The sequence below is a fragment of the Cydia strobilella genome, chromosome 15 (genome assembly GCF_947568885.1).
Source record: "Cydia strobilella chromosome 15, ilCydStro3.1, whole genome shotgun sequence".
Lineage (NCBI taxonomy): Eukaryota > Metazoa > Arthropoda > Insecta > Lepidoptera > Tortricidae > Cydia > Cydia strobilella.
Genome location: NC_086055.1, coordinates 9,669,048 through 9,689,897, shown reverse-complemented (window position 1 = coordinate 9,689,897; position 20,850 = coordinate 9,669,048). Strand labels below are relative to the sequence as shown.

At 37.5% G+C, this 20,850-nt stretch overlaps 1 protein-coding gene across 1 annotated transcript; it reads right to left on the bottom strand.

Moving 5' to 3' along the window:
- Window positions 1-529: 529 nt before the first annotated feature.
- LOC134748020 (nuclear RNA export factor 1) lies at window positions 530-15,821 on the bottom strand. The gene is made up of 10 exons (XM_063682729.1): window positions 15,640-15,821; window positions 14,906-15,508; window positions 14,298-14,488; window positions 12,734-12,843; window positions 9,908-9,944; window positions 8,266-8,516; window positions 7,747-7,915; window positions 6,541-6,705; window positions 5,776-5,948; window positions 530-2,818 (listed from the first exon to the last, which is right to left on the bottom strand). The coding sequence occupies exons 1-10, from the start codon at window positions 15,695-15,697 to the stop codon at window positions 2,719-2,721; spliced, it is 1,857 nt and encodes a 618-aa protein (XP_063538799.1). The 5' UTR covers window positions 15,698-15,821; the 3' UTR covers window positions 530-2,718.
- Between the last annotated feature and the right edge of the window lie 5,029 nt (window positions 15,822-20,850).

The window sequence follows — 20,850 nt, the reverse complement described above, 5'->3', positions numbered from 1 at the left end:
GCTTAGAAGCCGTTTCGATGTATGGAAAAGAATAAAATTGCAATTTTGTCGGTGAAATATTGCGTTTATGTATATTGTTGGGACAGATGTAGGTAAATACTAAAAGGGCGTTTTCTAAAATAAATATTGAAAACCTGATTCTCACAGAGCGTGGTGATTTCTGGGTTCTTTAAACTCAGAATCACTAGCATATTCAATTTTGATGATAAAAAAATGTCCCAAAAATTTGTATGAAAATTCTACGTTCCACTAGAAACGTACGTCACGCACATACAAGTGAAAAAAATGTTAACACTGAAACGTGACGTAATGGAATGGACATTTTGGGACATCTTTTTTTAATGGCGAATGGTGGAGAATGTGTCGATTCTGAGAAGAATGAGCCCAGGAATGTCCAGATTTGAAAGAATCAGGTTTTCAATATTTATTTTAGAAAACGCCCATCTCCAAATACTAATAACTAATCTTGACTATGAACAGTTCAGGTCCCTCGTAAAGGATTCATAAAGAAAAGATAAAAGTGCTTATAAAGTTTAATTTTATCCATCATCATTATATACAATTGAGATAAATTCAGCATCGCTCCTAAGCCCCGCCCAAAGGAAGCCACAGCAAGCAGAAAAGGCGATTACTATTCTACAAAATCTCACACGGTCTCTAGGTTACCCACGTGTCCCCTCTCTGTCTCACAACCAAAGGTACCATAGACCCAGAAATTTCATAGTCAGCAAATGTCTATAAAAATACAGCAATGCAACAATGGTGTCACTTCAAATTCATGGTGATATTCCCAAGCATTGAACGAGCGACTAGCCCACGCGAAGGGGTTCCGTCGCTTTGGCATGGGCAGGGTCTCCAACCCCGTACGGACCCCCGATCCGGGGTTCCATCGACCAAGCATTGTTGGACACCAAGACAGCTGTCAGACACGCGCCAAATGTTAGTCCTGTGGCTCCTTAAATCCCAATGTGATAACCCTATTTATGTACAATGTTATCGTTTTTTTTGTAATCTTTTGGGATATTTACTAAAGATAACTAAAAATTAAATTTCGATCATGCTTCATACATATTTTGATAAACACGATGTTTTTAAAGAAAGTTATACAATAATAAATACCTGTAAAGGCACTAAATGTTAGTTTATTCTACAACTATGGCTCAGGTAAGTTGTTTTTGTTATAGCGTATTATTTTAGGTACACAGAATTAACTTCAAGGAATGACAAACATGTGTTCTAAAACATTTGGCAGTTTGATTATTAAATTCTTACATTTAGTAATGCATGTACGGCAAAAAAAATTAGTAAACATTAGAATCAATTTCGAACTTCTTACTTTTCCAAAATAGGACATTTTTACTAAAATAAACAATAAATATAACAATACGAATTTCGATCAGGATCATGGCAACATTTGTAACATAAGATCTCAAAGTTGATTAGCTACCTAATATAACAAAAATCCTAATTTGACGAACGAACTAAAGATTATTATATTTTCTTGCATATTAATTGCGTCTTGTAACAATGATTTCAATCAGTCTTACTAAGGCATATAAATGTTGTCCTTTTACAATGATATTAGGATATTTCTTTAACCATTATAAAAAAATTAAGAACTTATTATTTCATACAACAATGTATGATTCACACTAAACAACATCCGAATCAAAAAAATTAAATTATGAACAAATGTCTTATTAGTCAGTTTGCAATGGGCCATCTTTTTTTTCCTTTTTACGACATCGATTGTCGCGTTTCTTGCATCTTTTAATTGGAAACTATCATCTTTTAATTAAATTCTAAAACCGCGACAAACGTAGTCAGAATTGTCGTCATCTTTTATAATTATGCAACTATAAAGAGGTAATTCTAATTAAAATTATGTAACTGCAAAATAACATTGATTGTTCCATAGAACTGATTAGAAGTTATGCCATAAAAGTTTTAACTTAAACATACAAAGTGCCGCCTACCCCCGAAATCACAAAACATTAATTTTCATAAATCTAACGCTGCGTCTTACGTAGGCGAAACACTCGCGAACACGAAGCGAAGCGGCGTTCGCAACGAGATCGCCGACGTAGGACACTTCTATAGGTATCAAAGGATTGATTCACCCCGCGCCGCATCGCTTCGCTTCGCGTTCGCGTGTTGTTCGCCTCCGTAGTACGCTGCGTACGGATCGCACTTTATTTGGGTCGTGATTTCGCAAATTATTTGGCATATTTATGTCAAAGAAAACTTAATAAAAACCAAGTAAAATGCCATCCTATAATGAAGACAATGACAGACCCAGTTTCTCAGCAAATTTATAGTTAAAAGGCCAGAGCACACTGACTGCCTTTGCGTAGACGTGCACATGAGCTAAAATGTTTGAGCCGTGCACGCACACGTTACGCAAGCGGTGTGCCGTCTCTCATAAGCATCTGTATATTACAACGCGCATGTCTACGCACACGCAGCCGGTGTGCACAGGCCTAAAATGCTATTCGAAGGGCTACAACTGCGACACATCATTGTACTAAATGTTCAGATTATATCCACTTATGTATGCCCAGTTTTAGTCCTTCAAAGACCTTTAAACTCAAACATAACTAGTCACAACAACGCTCAAATTCGATATTTTAATTAACAATACCTAATCGACTAACAAAAATATGAATCTCCTTAAACTATATGTACAGTAGGCACAGCCTCGACGTGGGTTCCGGAGGTTCACTTGACGAAGGCTTCAGGCGGTATCTTGCCTTCGGCGTGCAGCTGGTTGAAGATCAGCAGGGCTCTTTGGTAGTCCCAGCCGGTTTCTTGTAGGCAACTGAAAAAAACATTATTGTAAGCAAATCTCCTTGAGTATATTTTACGATGGACGAATGCATGAATGCACAAGTCCAAGTGTTTGGTGATATTTGTCGCGTCAAGGCTATGAAACACTGTGAAAAATTTAGCCTATGGGGCATTTCACGTCAAGCGGGCAGCAAAAAAATTGTCAGGTTCTGGATTTTGTTCATAGTTGGATTAATTGGACCTATATGTGAACAAAAAAATTTGGCATCATTACTTTTTTAATATATCGCTTCGTTAAAAATTTATACGCATTTGAAAAAACTACAAAATTTGAGGAACGGATTTTTTAAAAATTATTATTGCAGTTCTTTCAATGGATTTAATAATAACTAAATAGTGATTATTTGAGAATATTAGTTGATTTCCTTGAAAATTTATAAAAAAAGTTTTTTTTATCTTTTTTTCATATAACAAACCGGAAGTTAGTATTACATATATTTTTTTTTTCAACTTCGCATTTTTTTATATTTTTTATTTTTACACAATAATGTAGCTTATGGTGTACTTATGTCCTATAAAAAAAATTATAATGGCATCTCGATTGGTTTTGAAGATTCATGAAGTAATTCGAAAGTACTGCGCGACGCTCCGTACTGAGCGGTAGTTCTATGTGGCAGTCTTTAATGGCCAATTCCGGGTTTTTTTACTTTTGCGTAACGGAATTAAAGCAATAAACAATATTTCATCGGTTAAGATGTATAAAAGCAAATCATGGATTATTCAATCGTGCCTTGTAGCACTGATCAACCATATCTTGGAACTGAAAACAAAACGTTTATGTTTTAACAAAACGCTAGAGGTAACTTAATAACTATAGCTAGGTTTAGGCGGGGTATGTCACATGCTTAAGATGTCACTTTTGAGTTAGGTCACGTTCTGAGGACGTCACTTTCTGTACGTCACATTCTGAGTTCGTCACATTCTGAGTTCGTCACATTCTGAGTACGTCACTTTCTGAGAACACCACTTTCTGAGGCCCTCGCTTTCTGAGTTCGTCACTTTCTGAGTACGTCACTTTTATAGCAAAGTAATATTTAAGCGTATACCTGCATGAACAATGGATACCAGCAATCATATTAGCTGTACGGCATACGGCCGCTTTTATGTATGACATACAGGTTGTTTTTTTAGTGGCCATTGAAGGGAACTAATCTATTATATAGACGATAACGGGAAACCGTCTTAAGGTGACGTTCCTATGTGTGCGGCAGCAATGCAGTCTGCCCTTATGTCGCGCTGCAATACTGCTGCAGTAATGCTGGTGCAGTCTGGATCCGAACGGTAGCTTAAGACAGTTTCCCGTTATTGTATATAGATTCGTATTTCCCTTCAATGGGCACTAAAAAAATAACCTGTATAAAAAAAATTAAAATTTAAACTGTTTATTTCAAAAAAAGAAATTACAAAACTACTTACAGACTTAGCCTAATCTACACTCTAATAGATTGTACGCTATTGTATTGTTGTTGTTGTATTGTGTTGTTGTTGTATGTCATACATAAAAACGGCCGTATGCCGTACAGCTGTTATGATTGCTGGTATCCATTGTTCATGCAGGTATACGCTTTAATCTTACTATGCTATAAGCTATAAAAGTGACATACTCAGAAAGCGAGGGCTTCAGAAAGTGGCGTTCACAGAAAGTGACGTCCTCAGAAAGTGCCGTTCTCTTCTTCTACTTTCTAGTAACGTACTCAGAATGTGACGAGCTCAGAATGTGACAAACTCAGAATGTGACTTACAGAAAGTGACGTCCTCAGAACGTGACCTAACTCGAAAGTGACCTCTTAAGCATGTGACATACCCCGCCTAAACCTAGCTATAGTTATTAAGTTACCTCTAGCGTTTTGTTAAAACATAAACGTTTTGTTTTCAGTTCCAAGATATGGTTGATCAGTGATAGCGCTACAAGGCACGATTGAATAATCCATGATTTGCTTTTATACATCTTAACCGATGAAATATTGTTTATTGCTTTAATTCCGTTACGCAAAAGTAAAAAAACCCGTAATTGGCCATTAAAGACCGCCACATAGAACTACCGCTCAGTACGGAGCGTCGCGCAGTAATTTCGAATTACTTCATGAATCTTCAAAACCAATCGAGATGCCATTATAAAATTGTTTATAGGACATTAGTACACCATAAGCTACATTATTGTGTAAAAATAAAAAAAAAAAAAAAATGCGAAGTTGGAAAAAAAAAGATATTTAATACTAACTTCCGGTTTGTTATATGAAAAAAAGATAAAAAAAACTTTTTTTATAAATTTTCAAAGAAATCAACTAATATTCTCAAATAATCACTATTTAGTTATTATTAAATCCATTGAAAGAATTGCAATAATAATTTTTAAAAAATCCGTTCCTCAAATTTTGTGGTTTTTTCAAATGCGTATAAATTATTAACGAAGCAATATATTAAAAAAGTAATGATGCCACATTTTTTAGTTCACATATAGGTCCAATTAATCCAACTATGAACAAAATCCAGAACCTGACAATTTTTTTGCTGCCCGCTTGACGTGAAATGCCCCCTTTGTAAGGCAGAGAATAACATTTTGCATAATTTCTGACAATCTTATGCCTATATTTATTGAATTGAAATGCTGTATCGTCAAACGCGAGCAAGATATTGAAGCTATATAGCATGTACAATAGACATAAAATAGACAAAGGACAAATCGGACTCGATAAATTTGCTGAGGACTGGACAAATTTGCCACGTCTGAGAAAGGCTTACGCCCATTCCGCTTAAAATACTACTGAAGTTTCAGGATAATATACAGCGAGCTGCAGGAATGCATGGACACATTATGAATGAAATCCATTCATAAAGTTATCATGCAGTTTTGCGGCTCCGTGTATCAACAGCGAGAGAGCGTGCAGCATGAGTTCAGTGTGTAATGAATAATTGTAGACGGGTTACTTCATGGTCCAGTGGTGGTTCATGCCGGTCTGCTGGCTCAGCATGTTGAGCAGCGCGGCCTGGTCGTCGGCCGGCGCGGCGGGCGGTGCGAGGGCCGCCTGCGCCTGCGCCTGCGCCGGCGCCGCGGCTGGAGCCGGCGCTATGGGCGCGCCGGATGAGAAAGCTTGCTCCTCCTGGAAATAAACATCCAATTAGCCTCGTGCATGAAGTTTATATTTGAACGAAATATGTTTTATTCGGATGTTTGCTACCGTTATATCATGTTATAAATGCATTTCCGTTTTTAAATTACCATTTAATTACTTAAATTTATAAATAAAAAGTACAAAAATTTGCCGGCGAAAAGCTAGTGAGCGAAACGCTCGAAACGCCACGTGACGTCACGCGTTCGACAGATTAGTGTCATTAGTAGCAAACGTCAGTTGGGCCGCCCAACGTGTGACGTCATCACGCTCTGTCGAATTCGCGCCCAAAATTATGAGCGTTTCAACCGCTCAAAAATTTTCAACATTTTAAATATTTTTTAATAAAATAATGTTAAGGTTTACAAAAGTATTTTTATCATTTCCGGTGTTCCAACGATATAAATTATGAATCCAAAAATAAAAATAAATTCATGCATGGAGCTAATTCAAAGATACTGATACATATCATTTTAAACCTGTGCGACTTCTGGGTCTAGGAGACCAGGTGGTGACCCATTGCAAATCGGAATTACTAACTATATATTAATTTTACGTGTTCACACAATAATGGCACACAAACCTGATCTTTGGTGGTGTTGGTGATGAACAGCATGTCATTCATGACGCAGAACCCGCCGTTGGCGTTGGGCACGATGACGAAGGTACGATGGAAGGAGCGGGTGGGGGTGCCCGCTACGCTGGTCTCCTTGAACACGCCGTTCATTACTAGGACGATCATGGTCGGCTGGAAGTAAAAAAAAAGAACATAAGGATTATTAAAAAGAGGGAATAAAATATAACGACTATGATGCTCGCACCCGAGTAGTTTAAACTACTTTTTCGGGAATGAATAAAGAACAGTAAATTGAGTGTCTCACTATCCTAAACTGAGGATTTTTCTACCATCGTGAGAAGTCCTACTAAATAATTTACTACCTCAATGCCACGATTTAAATACATTTATTGTAAAGGCTGAGTGAAAAACTAGTTACGGATGCACTGGAAATCGAAATCTGGCTGCCATTTGCCATATCCCCAAACAAGTGACACATACTAGGGTATCCGGAGCTCTTTGTATAGTATGTAATAGAAATTGGAAAGAGTTCCGTTGATATAACAAGTTATAATTTATTATGCAATATTCCCCTGGTAGCATTGTGACTATTGTGAGTTATGTTATGAATCAGTAAGACTCGAGGCTTCAAAGATAGCAAACTGTCTGTAGTAGTAAGAAAACTAATTTCTTTCAGCCGTGACCTAAATCACAACACAACACTAAACATAGTGATTGCCATCAGGCAGGGTATAGTGCTACAAATATTTATTTACCGCCACTGTCTTCAGTTTGACATATACTCACAAATAAAAACACTTTGAACTTTGAGTGAGTCTTGGATTGGATGTGTGTTAGTAGACCCTGTTAGAGTTACTAAGGCAATATAGTAGAGTAAGCACTTACAGTGAAGACGGGTAAGTCCACAGCGAAGCCCACCAGGTCGTGTCTTAGGTAGCACCACCAGGTCTTAGGTATTTCATAGAGGAACGACACCACCTCCAGCTTGCCCGAGCTTGATGTTTGATTTGTAGTTCTTGTTAAGGGTTACTAAGGCAACATAGTAGAGTAAGCACTTACAGTGAAGACGGGGCCCAGTAGGTCGTGAGTGGTCTTCGGTAGTTCAGAGAGGAGAAGACACCACCTGCAGCTTGCCTGTGCTTGTTACTCGTATGTTTGATATGCAGTTCCTGTTAAGGGTTACTAAGGCAACATAGTAAAGTAAGCACTTACAGTAAAGACAGGTAAGTCCACAGCGAAGCCCAGCAGGTCGTGCTGGGTCTTAGGTAGATCAGAGAGGAACGACACCACCTGCAGCTTGCCTGTTCGCAGGTAGCGGCGCCGCGAGTCTCTGTCTTGGATGCGGATTATGTTGCGGCTGTTTGTTATGTAGCTGGTTAGTCTGAAATAAAAACGTATATGTATAATTAAAATGTGGCATACAAAGATGTGGGTAAATTAAAGCAAGAAGCGTCTTAAGTCTAAAATTGAAGACCTGGTATTTTATTTACGGGGCTTTGCTTGCCTCGAGTTTTAACTTCATTAGTGTTTATTAAACCGGCAACATTTGTTCATACAGATACTGTATCGTATCATAAATTGCAAAGTACGCTTAATAAGACATGCATGTGTCAGATAATACGCAAAATTAAACACTAATTTTTAATGAAATCTAAATCGGAAAATATATGCCCTTTGCCCTTGCCTTGTTAATAAAACTACGATCAAATCTCGGAAGAAAAAAATACTAACTTGGTCCCCGCGGAATTACTCCTCCCATCATAGGTCAAGTAGCTCGCAGCCATCGACATATGAGCGTGCTCGTGGTACGCATCTAACAGCGGCTGCCGCGAGTCAGAGTCGTATATGGCGAAGTACTGTGTCAGGAAATCGCGGACGAGATCTTTCCCCCCCTCGTCAACGAGGAAGGATTGTTTTCGAGGTGGTAACGCAGAGTCTTCGGCGACGTCGAAACCGATCACTGGAGGGAGGTCCACGCCGTCCTGGAGTTCGTATGTACGTTAGTCTTATGTTTGGATGGAAAGTATATTTGACCAGGTAAAGCCTTGAGCCAATATAACAGGATGTTAAATTGATAAGCGATGGGTCAGGTTTAATATAAGGATATAAGGTACTTGCGCCAAAGAAGGCCTTAAGCTTACAAAATTGCTTCTTGGTTCTTAAGCTTTCAAAAATCATACTTTTATAAGTGTGAATAGCTTCAAATCTTGCGTCCATATTCGCTCGTATCATAGACTAAACTGCAAATTCATATTAAATATAAGAAAAAAATTATGGGCCTTCTTTTTGGCCCAAGTGACCTTATACATAGAGCATATCCGTAGCATAGCCGTTATACATAAGTTATGTTAGTTGATTCGCCTGTTAGTGTTCCGCATAGGTAATAATATTGCTGTCCCAGCGGCATCATGGGTGAAATAGCAATATCATTACACGCGTACGATACGAACGCGCAGGTCAATGTAATAAAGGATTCGTTCTTAGCGTCCTTACTTTAACATTAGTTATTCAATTGGTTGTTATTTGTTAGTCGTAGTTGCGTACGTACGGTTGCCTCATGATCCTGAAGCGGCCGCCATACACCTATCTACTACAAGTCTTTAAAAATACACATTTATAGATCGTATGTTTTCAGGCGGATCAATTGTTTCTTGCTGTTATTTGCCCCATGAGCCAGAATAGGAGACAACAGTTGGTATCACAGTTTATAAGAAAACAACATTGTTACACATACTACTAACATGCTTAGTATAACATATTAGAAAGAGCTTATTATTATATGATATGTATAATAATAATAAACAAATTAAATCATTTTACGGTTTAGACTCACTTGTTTTAGTCGCGCGAGTGAGTCTAAACCGTAAAATGATTTAATGTTAGTATGTCTCACAACAGTTTAAATTCGAATAAACAAATTAAATTAAATTAAATTAATTTTAGTTTAAAATCCTAAAAATTGGTTCTAAGGAGTGACGTTGTAACTAGTTATGTCAAAGCAATAGATATACATTGAATACCGTCAAGTAGGGTAACTCGGGACAGGAGGGTTAACATTAGACAAAGGAAATATTCCTCAATTATAACATGTATGAATGTGGCTGGCGGCAGTTTACTTTTTATAATCTTTGAACCAGGATTCTCTCCTTCTCGTCTTAGGGTCAATTTTACAACCAGCTAGATTAGTTCATAATACAAAAATCTAATCTTACCTCTCAGTCCCCAGTTATCCCACTTGACGGTACTTGTGACATTAATCATCAACACTGGCATAGTTTTAACAAGGTTCGAGGAACACTTACTGACAATAGAACTACATGAGCCAAGGGTCTTCCATTTTATAATGAAAAACATTGTTACAATTACAACTTACCAATCTGACGAGCTTGGGGAACTTCTTCCGCACATCGCTGGAGACAAATAAGATGGCAACTCATGTCAATGAAAGCCTCTGAAACTCTCATTCACACGTAAGTATTAGTCGGCATGAATGACAATGACACAAATCAAAGGTATATCACAAAAGCTGGCAAGAATGGAATGAGATTATCTGGTCCTTTTTATGGTTTAGTCCGATCATTTTTTTAAATTTTTGGCCTGTCCGCTTTTTTAAATAAACCAGCTGGAAAAAAGTCTGTCTTGTGAAGTTTAGGACCTGACAATCCTAGTCCGGGCACATCGCTTGTTCATGTAATATACATTATTTTATTTTACTCATAGAATCAATTCATGCCAGCTTGCGTGATCTGAGTTTATCCAAAAACAGTAACAGAGGTAGGGGTGATATAAAGGGGACCTCACATTATGACAAGCAACCTAATAACAAAATCATACGCACTATCTATAGTGACAGTCCATTCGTTTTGCAATTAAGTTACTTTTCATTCACATAGAAAAGTGCACATAGTTGAATGTTTCAACCCAGCCATGGTTTCATAAGTTACTAGCATAATGCCGGCGTTTAAAGACCTTTAAGAATGTCCTTGGCGTCCTTTTTTATATTTTTTATGAATCTTTGACCAGAAGTGTATTTGCAAAACCTGGGTCACACATAGTTTTCTTTGCAAAGACATTCCTAAACAGTACTATCAAAGTGTGACTTGCAATCACAATCTAAACATAACCAATATTGCAAAGAAACCTTGTGAAACACCTGTTTCTGGCAAGCAATTTCTGGAACTACACAAAATAATTAGAAACTGTTTAATATAAAACATTTAGAACATTTACATTTAACAAAAACATTTAATGGGCAAGCAAGTAGTTAGAAAAATAATTCTAAATGTTATCTAAGTAATCCTTTTGGATATCGTTAATTTAAATAAGAACATGTGGTCTAAAAACACTCGGAATAGTCATCATACAACAGCCAAAACCATTGATGTATTTCAATCAATCCAATGTAAATCCAAAGCAACTTAGTTCTGGTACCCCAATGTGCAAGTTGTGCATTGAATCGTGCATTATGCAACATAGGTAACCAACATTTTAAATAATTGTGTAAAAAAGATCTTGTTGGACTTTATTTCTGCAAGTTTATGGTCACAATCACAACATTCTGCAAAACAACTACTAAACCAAAACCAGAACTATTTCCGAAAACTGGTGACAAACACAAATAAAAGTAACATTTAAATTGTTTATATTTTAGACCTATACAGAAAATTAGGAACATTGCATTCATATGTTCATTCTTTACTGTTCCTAGCTCAGCAAGTCAGCATACACTCTAATCTATTGAGTGCTTATGCAACTATACTTTAACAGGATTCCTAAATATTCCATGTACAGTCAATGGGGTTGGCAACTGTCAAAGGTTTGCATAGATGGCGCCATCATAGCTTGCCCCTTTTTCTATGAGATTTGGCTTAAAGGGCTGGCATCCAGGGCAATAAAAAAACAAAAATTTGAAACAATTCTAGGGACTGACAGGGCAAGCTATGCTGGCGCCATCTGCTAATTACTTCGACCGGCCAACCCCATTGTAAAATATGGGTGCACTCATCATACTCAAAAATATGTCCCATAGCTCGTATGTCAGCGAATTAAGAACTATGAGTCATATTTTAGAGTAAGTTGTATGCACCCAAGTTTTTACACTTGACTGTACATTAAGACAATTCTGAGATGTGATTGAGATGTCTTTTAAACAAGACTAATTCCAAAAAACCATTGATTATTAAGCAATGCTGATGTCCTTGTCTTTGTTATGTCAAGTCCAGAATATAACAATTAAATGGAATAGGTTTTAAATATTTATATAAGTATCAAATATATAACACAGACTAAGTTTGCGAGCAGATTGTAATTGAATACAAATAAAACACAAACGTCTTTCATTAGAACTCAACCATCAAATTGTAGGTCTACCATTTAACTGAGGCAGTCGGTAAGAAGTTATTATGGTCAGCTATGGACTTGTTGAAGGTTTGGCTGCATGAAACTGATTTGAACTATACAAACTTAAGTAAAAATGTATTATATTAACTAGTTTAAAATTTGGCTAGCTTCTATTAGATAACCATGGCGCAACTTCTTTACCAATCGCCTGAGATAAGTGGTAGACAGCTAAATTGTGGGTCTACTAGACCTACAATTTAGCTCTATAGTCTGTGTGTACACAACATATATTTTATATGGAACACAGTTTTCCATAAAATAAGATTTCACTACATCAGTAACAAGAGCTAATCTTTCCCTGGATTTGTCCTAGTTTGGTACCCATCTGGGTCTGTCCTCTGTGCCGGACTGAAAACTGGACATTCAGAGAAGGCCTCCTGGACACTTTTTGAGTCTTTGTAGTCCCACAATTTTTTTTATAGGTTTGTCCTCATTCTCCTAACCCATTGACATAAGGGCCATGAACAAGCCTTCGGCTCTCCCACTTTCTTTTTGCGGGCAGGACTGTATGGCCTTTGGCTGTCCTTAATTGATGGTAACCATTTAGCTACGATGTTGTCGGAGTTTCAAAATTTACGAAATATCCACACGGAACAAATTTGGAATCTTTTTCTCATATTTTTGTATCAGAATTAAAATTTCCGAAAACTTTTCCAACTCTTTGGAAACTTCTACAAATTGCCCATCTGTAGCAACCCTACATGCAACCCAATATCCCTATTAGGATGTCTTTGCCAAGCATTCAAGCTCCGTAACAAGCATTCCCTTCAAGACCTGCATGTGTTCGGATAAATATTACCTGACATATATGTCATGGTCACTACACCTGGTGACCAGTGGGTTTCCTTTGAGGTACAGCTCCACTAGCGGCAGTGACTTCAGGCAATCCAGTGATCCAATGTAAGGTATCTAAAATAACATATTGAGGTAAGATTATAACTAAAAATATTCAACTACTCATTAAGACAACTCTTAACATTCCAGAAACAAATATATAATTATGGTGTAACACAGATGTATTCTCATGTCCATCTTTGGTCACCATCATGTCTGATATGTTTTTGTTAATTATATTTAATTAAATAAAAGTAAACAGCATAAACTACTCATATCCGCAATGTAGGCTTTGGTAATCTGATAAATATATATCCCATATGTTTGATATCTAAGCAGGGACCGGACCGATAAAACGCTTTCAATGGGCGTCACTTAAACACGGCTAACACATTGAAAGACTTTCCCTTTTGAACTGCAAGCCCATTTATACCCCTACCTTTGACTAACCCTTACCGAAAAGCTAACCAAAAATAAGGCTAGCCCTTAATAAGGGTTACCCTTATCTTTAAGCACTTTTTATAAAGGTTTCCCTTTGCGTGAAACAAACAGGATTAGTATATATCTACGCTAGTGTATGAAAAGGAAAGAAAATACGTGCCTAGTCAAAGAACGCCGCCGTCGCCGCCGACGATCGCTCGGATTCGAAGTAATGTGTGCTTTATGAACAAGGTAGACGACTTAAATTAGCACGCTTATATGCTAAAAGGGAAGCCCTTTATAAGGCTAACCCTTATAAGCAATATGCAAGGTGTTGGTGAGCAGATGATAAGGGTTTTGTAAGGGTATTTGGGCTACCGATTACTCAAATGTGTTAGCTTTATATAAGGGTTTTTAAAAGCAAAATGAAAGGGTTTCATCTGGCAAAGGGTATGGTGAGTTAAGCCTTATGCAATACCCTTATAAAACCCGGATAAGGGATAGCGGGCCGGTCCCTGTATCTAAGGAACGCAATAAACTACCAAAGTTCATAACCAGTTTCGATTATGCCCGAAAAATAACTGATGATAATAGATTATAATCGGTTAAACTATTTTCGACAAAAAAATTATAAATTTACAACTAAGTAAAAAAAATACGAAAATAGGGATAGTCTTATGGAATGTGAGTATAAGTCTTCGTTTTTTAATTAAACACACAAAATATAGTAAAAGTGAAATTATGACAGTACAATATTCAATCAAAATATTTCATAAATGAGGCAAGTAAATTAGGTATATTTTGTTATCAAAGTACACGAATGTCAAAAGTTATAGTCACAGCCAAAAGGCAGGATTTTGTAGCCATTAGAAGATCAATTCATAGAATTTAAGTCATAAATAAATAACCGAAAATAACCGTAACTGGTTATTCAACTTCCCAATAATCAGTTATGAATTTTTGTCAGAATAATCGGTTATTACCGTTTATTTCGGTTGCAGTTATAACCGTTTTGCATTCCCTATTGATATCTGATAATTTGATTAAGTAACAATTTTGTAGTTCAGCATGTGAGAAATAATATCAAAATATAAAACATAACTGCATACCTTGTTGTCTCCCAAATACAAAATCTTCAGACTCTTCAATTTGTTCGCTAGGATTTTCAAGTGTTCAATGCCATGCATTTTGTTGTCATTAAGATTTAGAGCTTCTAGGTCCGGAATGTTCTCAGCCATGATGTCTATGGCTGCCAGCATTATTTGTGGACGGAACAGTGCACAAAATATGTCTGCTAGGTCTGTTGAAATATATTAATATACGTAAATTTGATAAACAGGGCATATTCCATGACAAGAATATACAAGTTAACATTTCATTGCATGTTTTTTGTTTTATTTATTATGCATAAGGGTTAATTTGCCCCTGCGGCAATACATATATTGAAACAAAAATACTATAATAGGTTGACTGGAAGAGATCCCTTATAGGGATAAGTCGACCTTTGTACATTGTATATATTTTTGTTCTTTTATTGTTTGTAATTTGTCTTATGTACAATAAAGTGTGTGTACATACATACATAATATAAAGTTAGAGACCCCTTAGTTAATTTATCTCAACATACAAGCTACTTGTTGTCCCTAGATAACACCCAACACTTGATTTTACTGAAATGGTGACATTACTTATAATTTGGAACTATTTTAATAATTACCTGGATCAGCATGGAACTTAGTTAAGTCTAATGCTTTTGTAGCAGCATTATATCTCTTTGCCATTACAAGCTTCATCTTTTCCTTCATCTCTGCATCAATTTGTACATTTGGAGCAGTATTCCGGACCATGACAACCAGCTTAAAACCATCAGACATAACAATCTTCCTGTCTGTATAAAATAGTTTCTCTGCAACTTTCACGTCATCCACATAAAAAACAGCAGCATTGCCATTGATTTTGTAATAGTGGGGTATGAACACTTCTGGTGATATGAAGCCTAGCAAAGCTTTTAAAATAACCTCTTTAGGATGCTTGCCTCCATATGGAATGACGATTTGGTACCAGGGAATCGGACCTGGTATGAATCTTCTAGGGCCACCGGGACGGCGTGGTGTTGGCGTCAGTCGGCCTCCACGGCCCCTAAACCCGCCCTTACGGTTGTTCATGTGTCCGGGACCCCCGGAATTGGCGCCCATGTCAATGTCGTCATCGAGTAATAGTTTTGGGTCATTAAAACCTCGGAATTTTCCTTTGCCTTTAAATGCTCCTGGCTTGAAACTGACGCGGCGCGTGAGATTACTGTGCGTGCGATCATCGTGTTCTGAAAAAATATTTTTATTTAACTTGTGTATAAAGCTAACCTATGTAACACTATCACACAGATCACACTGGATTTCGTAAAATGTATTCACTATTGTATGTAACCTTGGAAAATTACAGGAAAAAACATACCATAATGGTCAAGACCACCTCTCAAATTTCTAGGTTTTCCACCACCACGCTTCGGCATTGTACGAAAATCAATAAATATGCACTTAGATATATCCTGACGTAATAATTATACGTATCAATATCATAAAATGTGGAAACAATGTAAGGAAGACAAAAATTAACACGCCACAGCGCTGCTCACAACAGCAAAGTCGTCGTCACTCGTCAGACTTCAGATCAGACAATCACAGATTAAAAAAACTACTAATGTCAAGGAAAAATACTACCAACACTCAAAGCATAGCGTGCATGGAGACTATATAAAGGAGCCAAATCTCTATGTATGAAAAGTGTCGATCAAAAAACAGTAATTAGGCGGCGCCACCATACACCGAAATACTACCAAAAACAACCTACGTAATTTGGTCGGGTTATTTGTTGCCTTATATGGTTCATGTTATACTCATGTCCCAGAGCCTAACTAGCGCCACCGGAGAGATTAGGAACTATTATTTAAAGCTGAAAGCGGTCACTTTTGCAATTCTGCCATAAGAGATTGGCATCCTTTCTATACCATCCATAATAGAGTGCATCTTGTGGCTTACAAGTGCGACAGAGAAGGAACGCGTCAAACGTGATTCGCGGTAGACCCTCTGAATCGAAAACATACTATATATATATATATATATACACTATACTATAAACTATAAGTTCTCTCCACACTCGTGCGCGAATCGCGGCGCGCAGCCGCGAACGCCAGTGGACCGTCGATTTCGCAGACCGTCGCTGCATAAAACACAACAATTACTTTTTTTTTGCCCACCAGAGCCCTTATTCCCTGGAGCGTTCATCGATTTCACGAAATAACACTCAATAGATGGCGTTGACGCGCGGTACGCGAGCGCCGGCAACTATAACGCGTTTTGAACGCAGAGAAGAATAATCTTGATCGTTGTCGATTTCAATAGCAAGTAACATTATTTTTATTGTTATAGCCACTCTTTTATTTTATTTTATATGCATGGTAGTAGTAATTTCAGTTTATTATATTAAGAAAATATACATACTTGTACCCAGAGATGACCAGGGTGCCTAGCCAAGATGCCAACCGTTTAGGTACTTATAGTTTACATTAAAACCAAATCTGCAGCTGGCCTCTGAAATGCGTAATAGAAACGCGATCCGTATGTCTTTCGCTTTCCAAATGACAAGGGTGCCTAGCCAAGATGCCAACTGTTTACGCTCCGTAGCAAACGATACGTAACTGTCTCTGTCGCACTAATATTGAAGAGTGATAGAGAGAGATTACGCTATTGTTCGCTTCGGAACGAACGACTGGAATCTTGGCTAGGCACTCGGGTTTAGTACCTACAGTTTACGTTAAAACCACTTAAAACCAAATCTGTAGCTGGCCACTGAAATGGGTAATAGAAACGCGTTCCGTATGTGTTTTGCTTTCCAGATAATTAGAGTACCTAGCCAAGATGCCAGTCGTTCTTTCCGTAGCGAACGATAGGGTAATCTCTCTCTATCACTCTTCCATATTAGTGCGAAAGAGACGGTTGCGATTCGTTCGCTACGGAGCATAAACGGTTGGCATCTTGGCTAGGCACCCTGGTCATCTGCAAAACGAAACACATACGGAACGCGTTTCTATTACCCATTACAGTGGCCAGCTATAGATTGGGTTTTAATGTAAACTATAATAGGTACGTAAACCTGGGTGCCTAGCCAAGATGCCAGTCGTTCGTTCCGCAGCGAACGATAGGGTAATCTCTCTCTATCACTCTTCCATATTAGTGCGACAGAGGCGGTTGCGTTTCGTTCGCTACGGAGCGTAAACGGTTGGCATCTTGGCTAGGCACCCTGGTCATCTGCAAAGCGAAACACATACGGAACGCGTTTCTATTACCCATTACAGTGGCTAGCTATAGATTTGGTTTTAATATAAACTATAGGTACCTAAACCTGGGTGCCTAGCCAAGATGCCAGTCGTTCGTTCCGTAGCGAATGATAGGGTAATTTCTCTCTATCACTCTTACATATTCGTACGCTACGGAGCGTAAACGGTTGGCATCTTGGCTGGACACCCTGGCCATCTGGAAAGGGAAAGACATACGGAACGCGTTTCTACTACCCATTCAGAGGCCAGCTACAGATTTGGTTTTAATGTAGACTATAGGTACCTAAACGGTTGGCATTTTTGCTAGGCACCCTGGTCATCTGGAAAGCGAAAGACATAAGGAACGCGTTTCTACTACCCATTTTAGAGGCCAGCTACAGATTTGGTTTTAATGTAAATTATATTATAGATACCTAAACGGTTGGCATCTTGGCTAGGCACCTTGGTCATCTGGAAAGGGAAAGACATACGGAACCCGTTTCTACTACCCATCCAGAGGCCAGCTACAGATTTGGTTTTAATGTAAACTATAGGTACCTAAACGGTTGGCATCTTGGCTAGGCACCCTGGTCATCTAGAAAGCGAAAGACACAAGGAACGCGTTTCTACGACCCATTTTAGAGGCCAGCTAGAGATTTGGTTTTAATGTAAATTATATTCTAGGTACTTAAACGGTTGGCATCTTGGCCAGGCACCTTGGTCATCTGAAAAGGGAAAGACATACGAAACCCGTTTCTACTACCCATTCAGAGGCCAGCTACAAATTTGGTTTTAATGTAAACTATAGGTACCTAAACGGTTGGCATCTTGGCTAGGCACCCTGGTCATCTAGAAAGCGAAATACACAAGGAACGCGTTTCTACTACCCATTCAGAGGCCAGTAACAGATCTGGTTTTAATGTAAACTATAGGTACCTAAACGGTTGGCATCTTGGCTAGGCACCCTGGTCATCTAGAAAGCGAAATACACAAGGAACGCGTTTCTACTACCCATTCAGAGGCCAGCTACAGATCTGGTTTTAATGTAAACTATAGGTACCTAAACGGTAGGCATCTTGGCTAGGCACCTTGGTCATCTGGAAAGGAAAAGACATACGGAACCCGTTTCTACTACCTATTCAGAGGCCAGCTAAAGATTTGGTTTTAATGTAAACTATAGGTACCTAAACGGTTGGCATCTTGGCTAGGCACCCTGAACAGACCCGATCACCTAGGCGAAAAAAATTAATATTTGTGCTATAAAATGTACCTATGATCACATTGATCACCGAAGGATCAAGATTTTCTAATCGCAGTATACACCACTTCTCGGAACTAGCTCGCTGGTTACGAACGCAACAAACGCCTGACGATCGAGCACAGGTCCGTCCCCTAAGCGTGCTTTATACGTCTTTTAAAAATATTTAAATTTACGGGAAAATAGGTCCTATAGTTATGATTTTTTTTATGGGTTCACATAAAGTTAGAGTTTGCTATAATATTATTTTAAGGGCAAAATATAAGTACAATTTGCGATAAAAAAATATAATGCGACCCTGTTTTCACCGTAAAAATGAAGAAAACTCGGAAGGTATTTTATCAATTTTTTTAAATGAATCAAAGATAGATATAACTCCGTAATAGATGGATACAGTCTAAGGAAAAAACGTGCCTCGAAAATCAAGAAAATTTGATTCTCGTTCAGAGGGCGCTACTAGCTTTGGCCTACTGTCATATAGATGGCGTTGACGGTTTTGTTTGTTATTTAACAATTTTAACGCATATCAGTGAAAGAACATGGGTCAAAACCATAAAAATAATTAATGCAAATAAAAAAAATCATTTATCCATATTTAAATACATTTTATCGTATTTTTATAAATCTTCATTTTTAGTTTTAAAGTGTGTCGACAGATGGCAGTGAATTTACTGGGGTTACAAAATTGACTATGACAGTACCGCTCTAGTATAAGTTACTCTATGAAATGAATCTTTGATTTTCAATCATTTCAGCCCCTCGTACAAGATATGGTGAATTGAATTGTAATCATTCATGTACCAAATGATTCTTGTTTACTGCAAAATTGGCAACCGAAACGACACTTCTCACTGCAAATTTTGAAAAATACTCCCAGGAAAACTCATTTATTTTAGGTTTTAAAAGAGAAAATGAAAACTTTAACTATTGCAGCCGCTAGTTTAGGAAATGATTATTTAAGAACGTTAACAGTTTTTGAATAAATACTAATAGTTACGTCGTAATGTTGAATGAAAAAGGAAGCATTTTGCAAAATACGCTCGTTTGTAGGAATAATAGACCTGTACCAATAACTTCTGAGGTTATAAGAATATTAATGTTGCTTATTTTTTATATATAGTTTCCAGACCATATACTAAACCTAAAAATAATATTTTGTGTCATCCTAGGTATTTGCTTAGGTAGAAATTTAGGTATTTCTTTTTTCAATCAGCATTCTGTAAAAAAAATATTCGAGACGAAATTCTTTGTTTCCCTGTAAAGGCAAAGTATCTTCCGACGTACACACGCATTTTGTGTCATTTTCATCCACGGGTATAATGGCATTTAATAAATACCTAATATTGATCCTAAAACGCTGAAAAAAATATTAGAGTCGGTAAGTGAAGTGTTGTACTTTACAGAACATTGTTATATGTTATTCAAACAAATCTGTGTCAAATTCATCCACCGCTTTTATTAAAAAAAATTTTTTTTCTAATTAACACCCTGTATCTGCCACAAAAAAAAATTCATGTTATTAAGTTTACGTCTACAATATTATAATACCACATTGAGACATCATTCATAATTTGGGTCATTTTGATCCACGGTTTTTTTACTATCTGGCAAAATAAAACTCAATTGAGCAAGAAGGGCGTGCGCGGGGAAGGGTACCTACGCGGGTGGGGTGCTTATTATACTTGCCGCAATATCAGCTGGCGACTGAGATCTTAATACTATCTCCTTTACCCTTGTTAAGACCAACCAAGAGATGGCATTATGAGCTGTCTCGCCACTTAGTTTTGCGATACAGTGTATTTATTTCATTCGTAGGCATAATTACATTGTCTTATCAATCTTACCGTAGTAGGTATATAAATATAATTAAAAATAAACTGTAGGCTGCACTCCTCATACTGACCAACATTTGTGACGTTCCTAATCAAAAGGTACCACTTTCTCTGACAGGTTATTTGTATAAAGATATAATCAAATTTCGTCTTTATGGTAAACGACAAAGTGGTACCTACCTTTTGATTGAGAATGTCACAACAGCGACTTAAAAATTACTTTTGTTTCGATTTTTAGTACTAGACTTTTTAAGTTTATT

Excerpts from the sequence above, each read along its gene's own strand:
- LOC134748020 (XM_063682729.1), bottom strand. The coding sequence starts at position 15,697 with ATGCCGAAGCGTGGTGGTGGAAAACCTAGAAATTTGAGAGGTGGTCTT. Across the intron at positions 15,509-15,639 it reads AGGTGGTCTTGACCATTATG|AACACGATGATCGCACGCAC; the intron begins GTATGTTTTTTC and ends ATATTTTTTCAG. Across the intron at positions 12,844-14,297 it reads TGTATTTGGGAGACAACAAG|ATACCTTACATTGGATCACT; the intron begins GTATGCAGTTAT and ends ATGTTATTTTAG.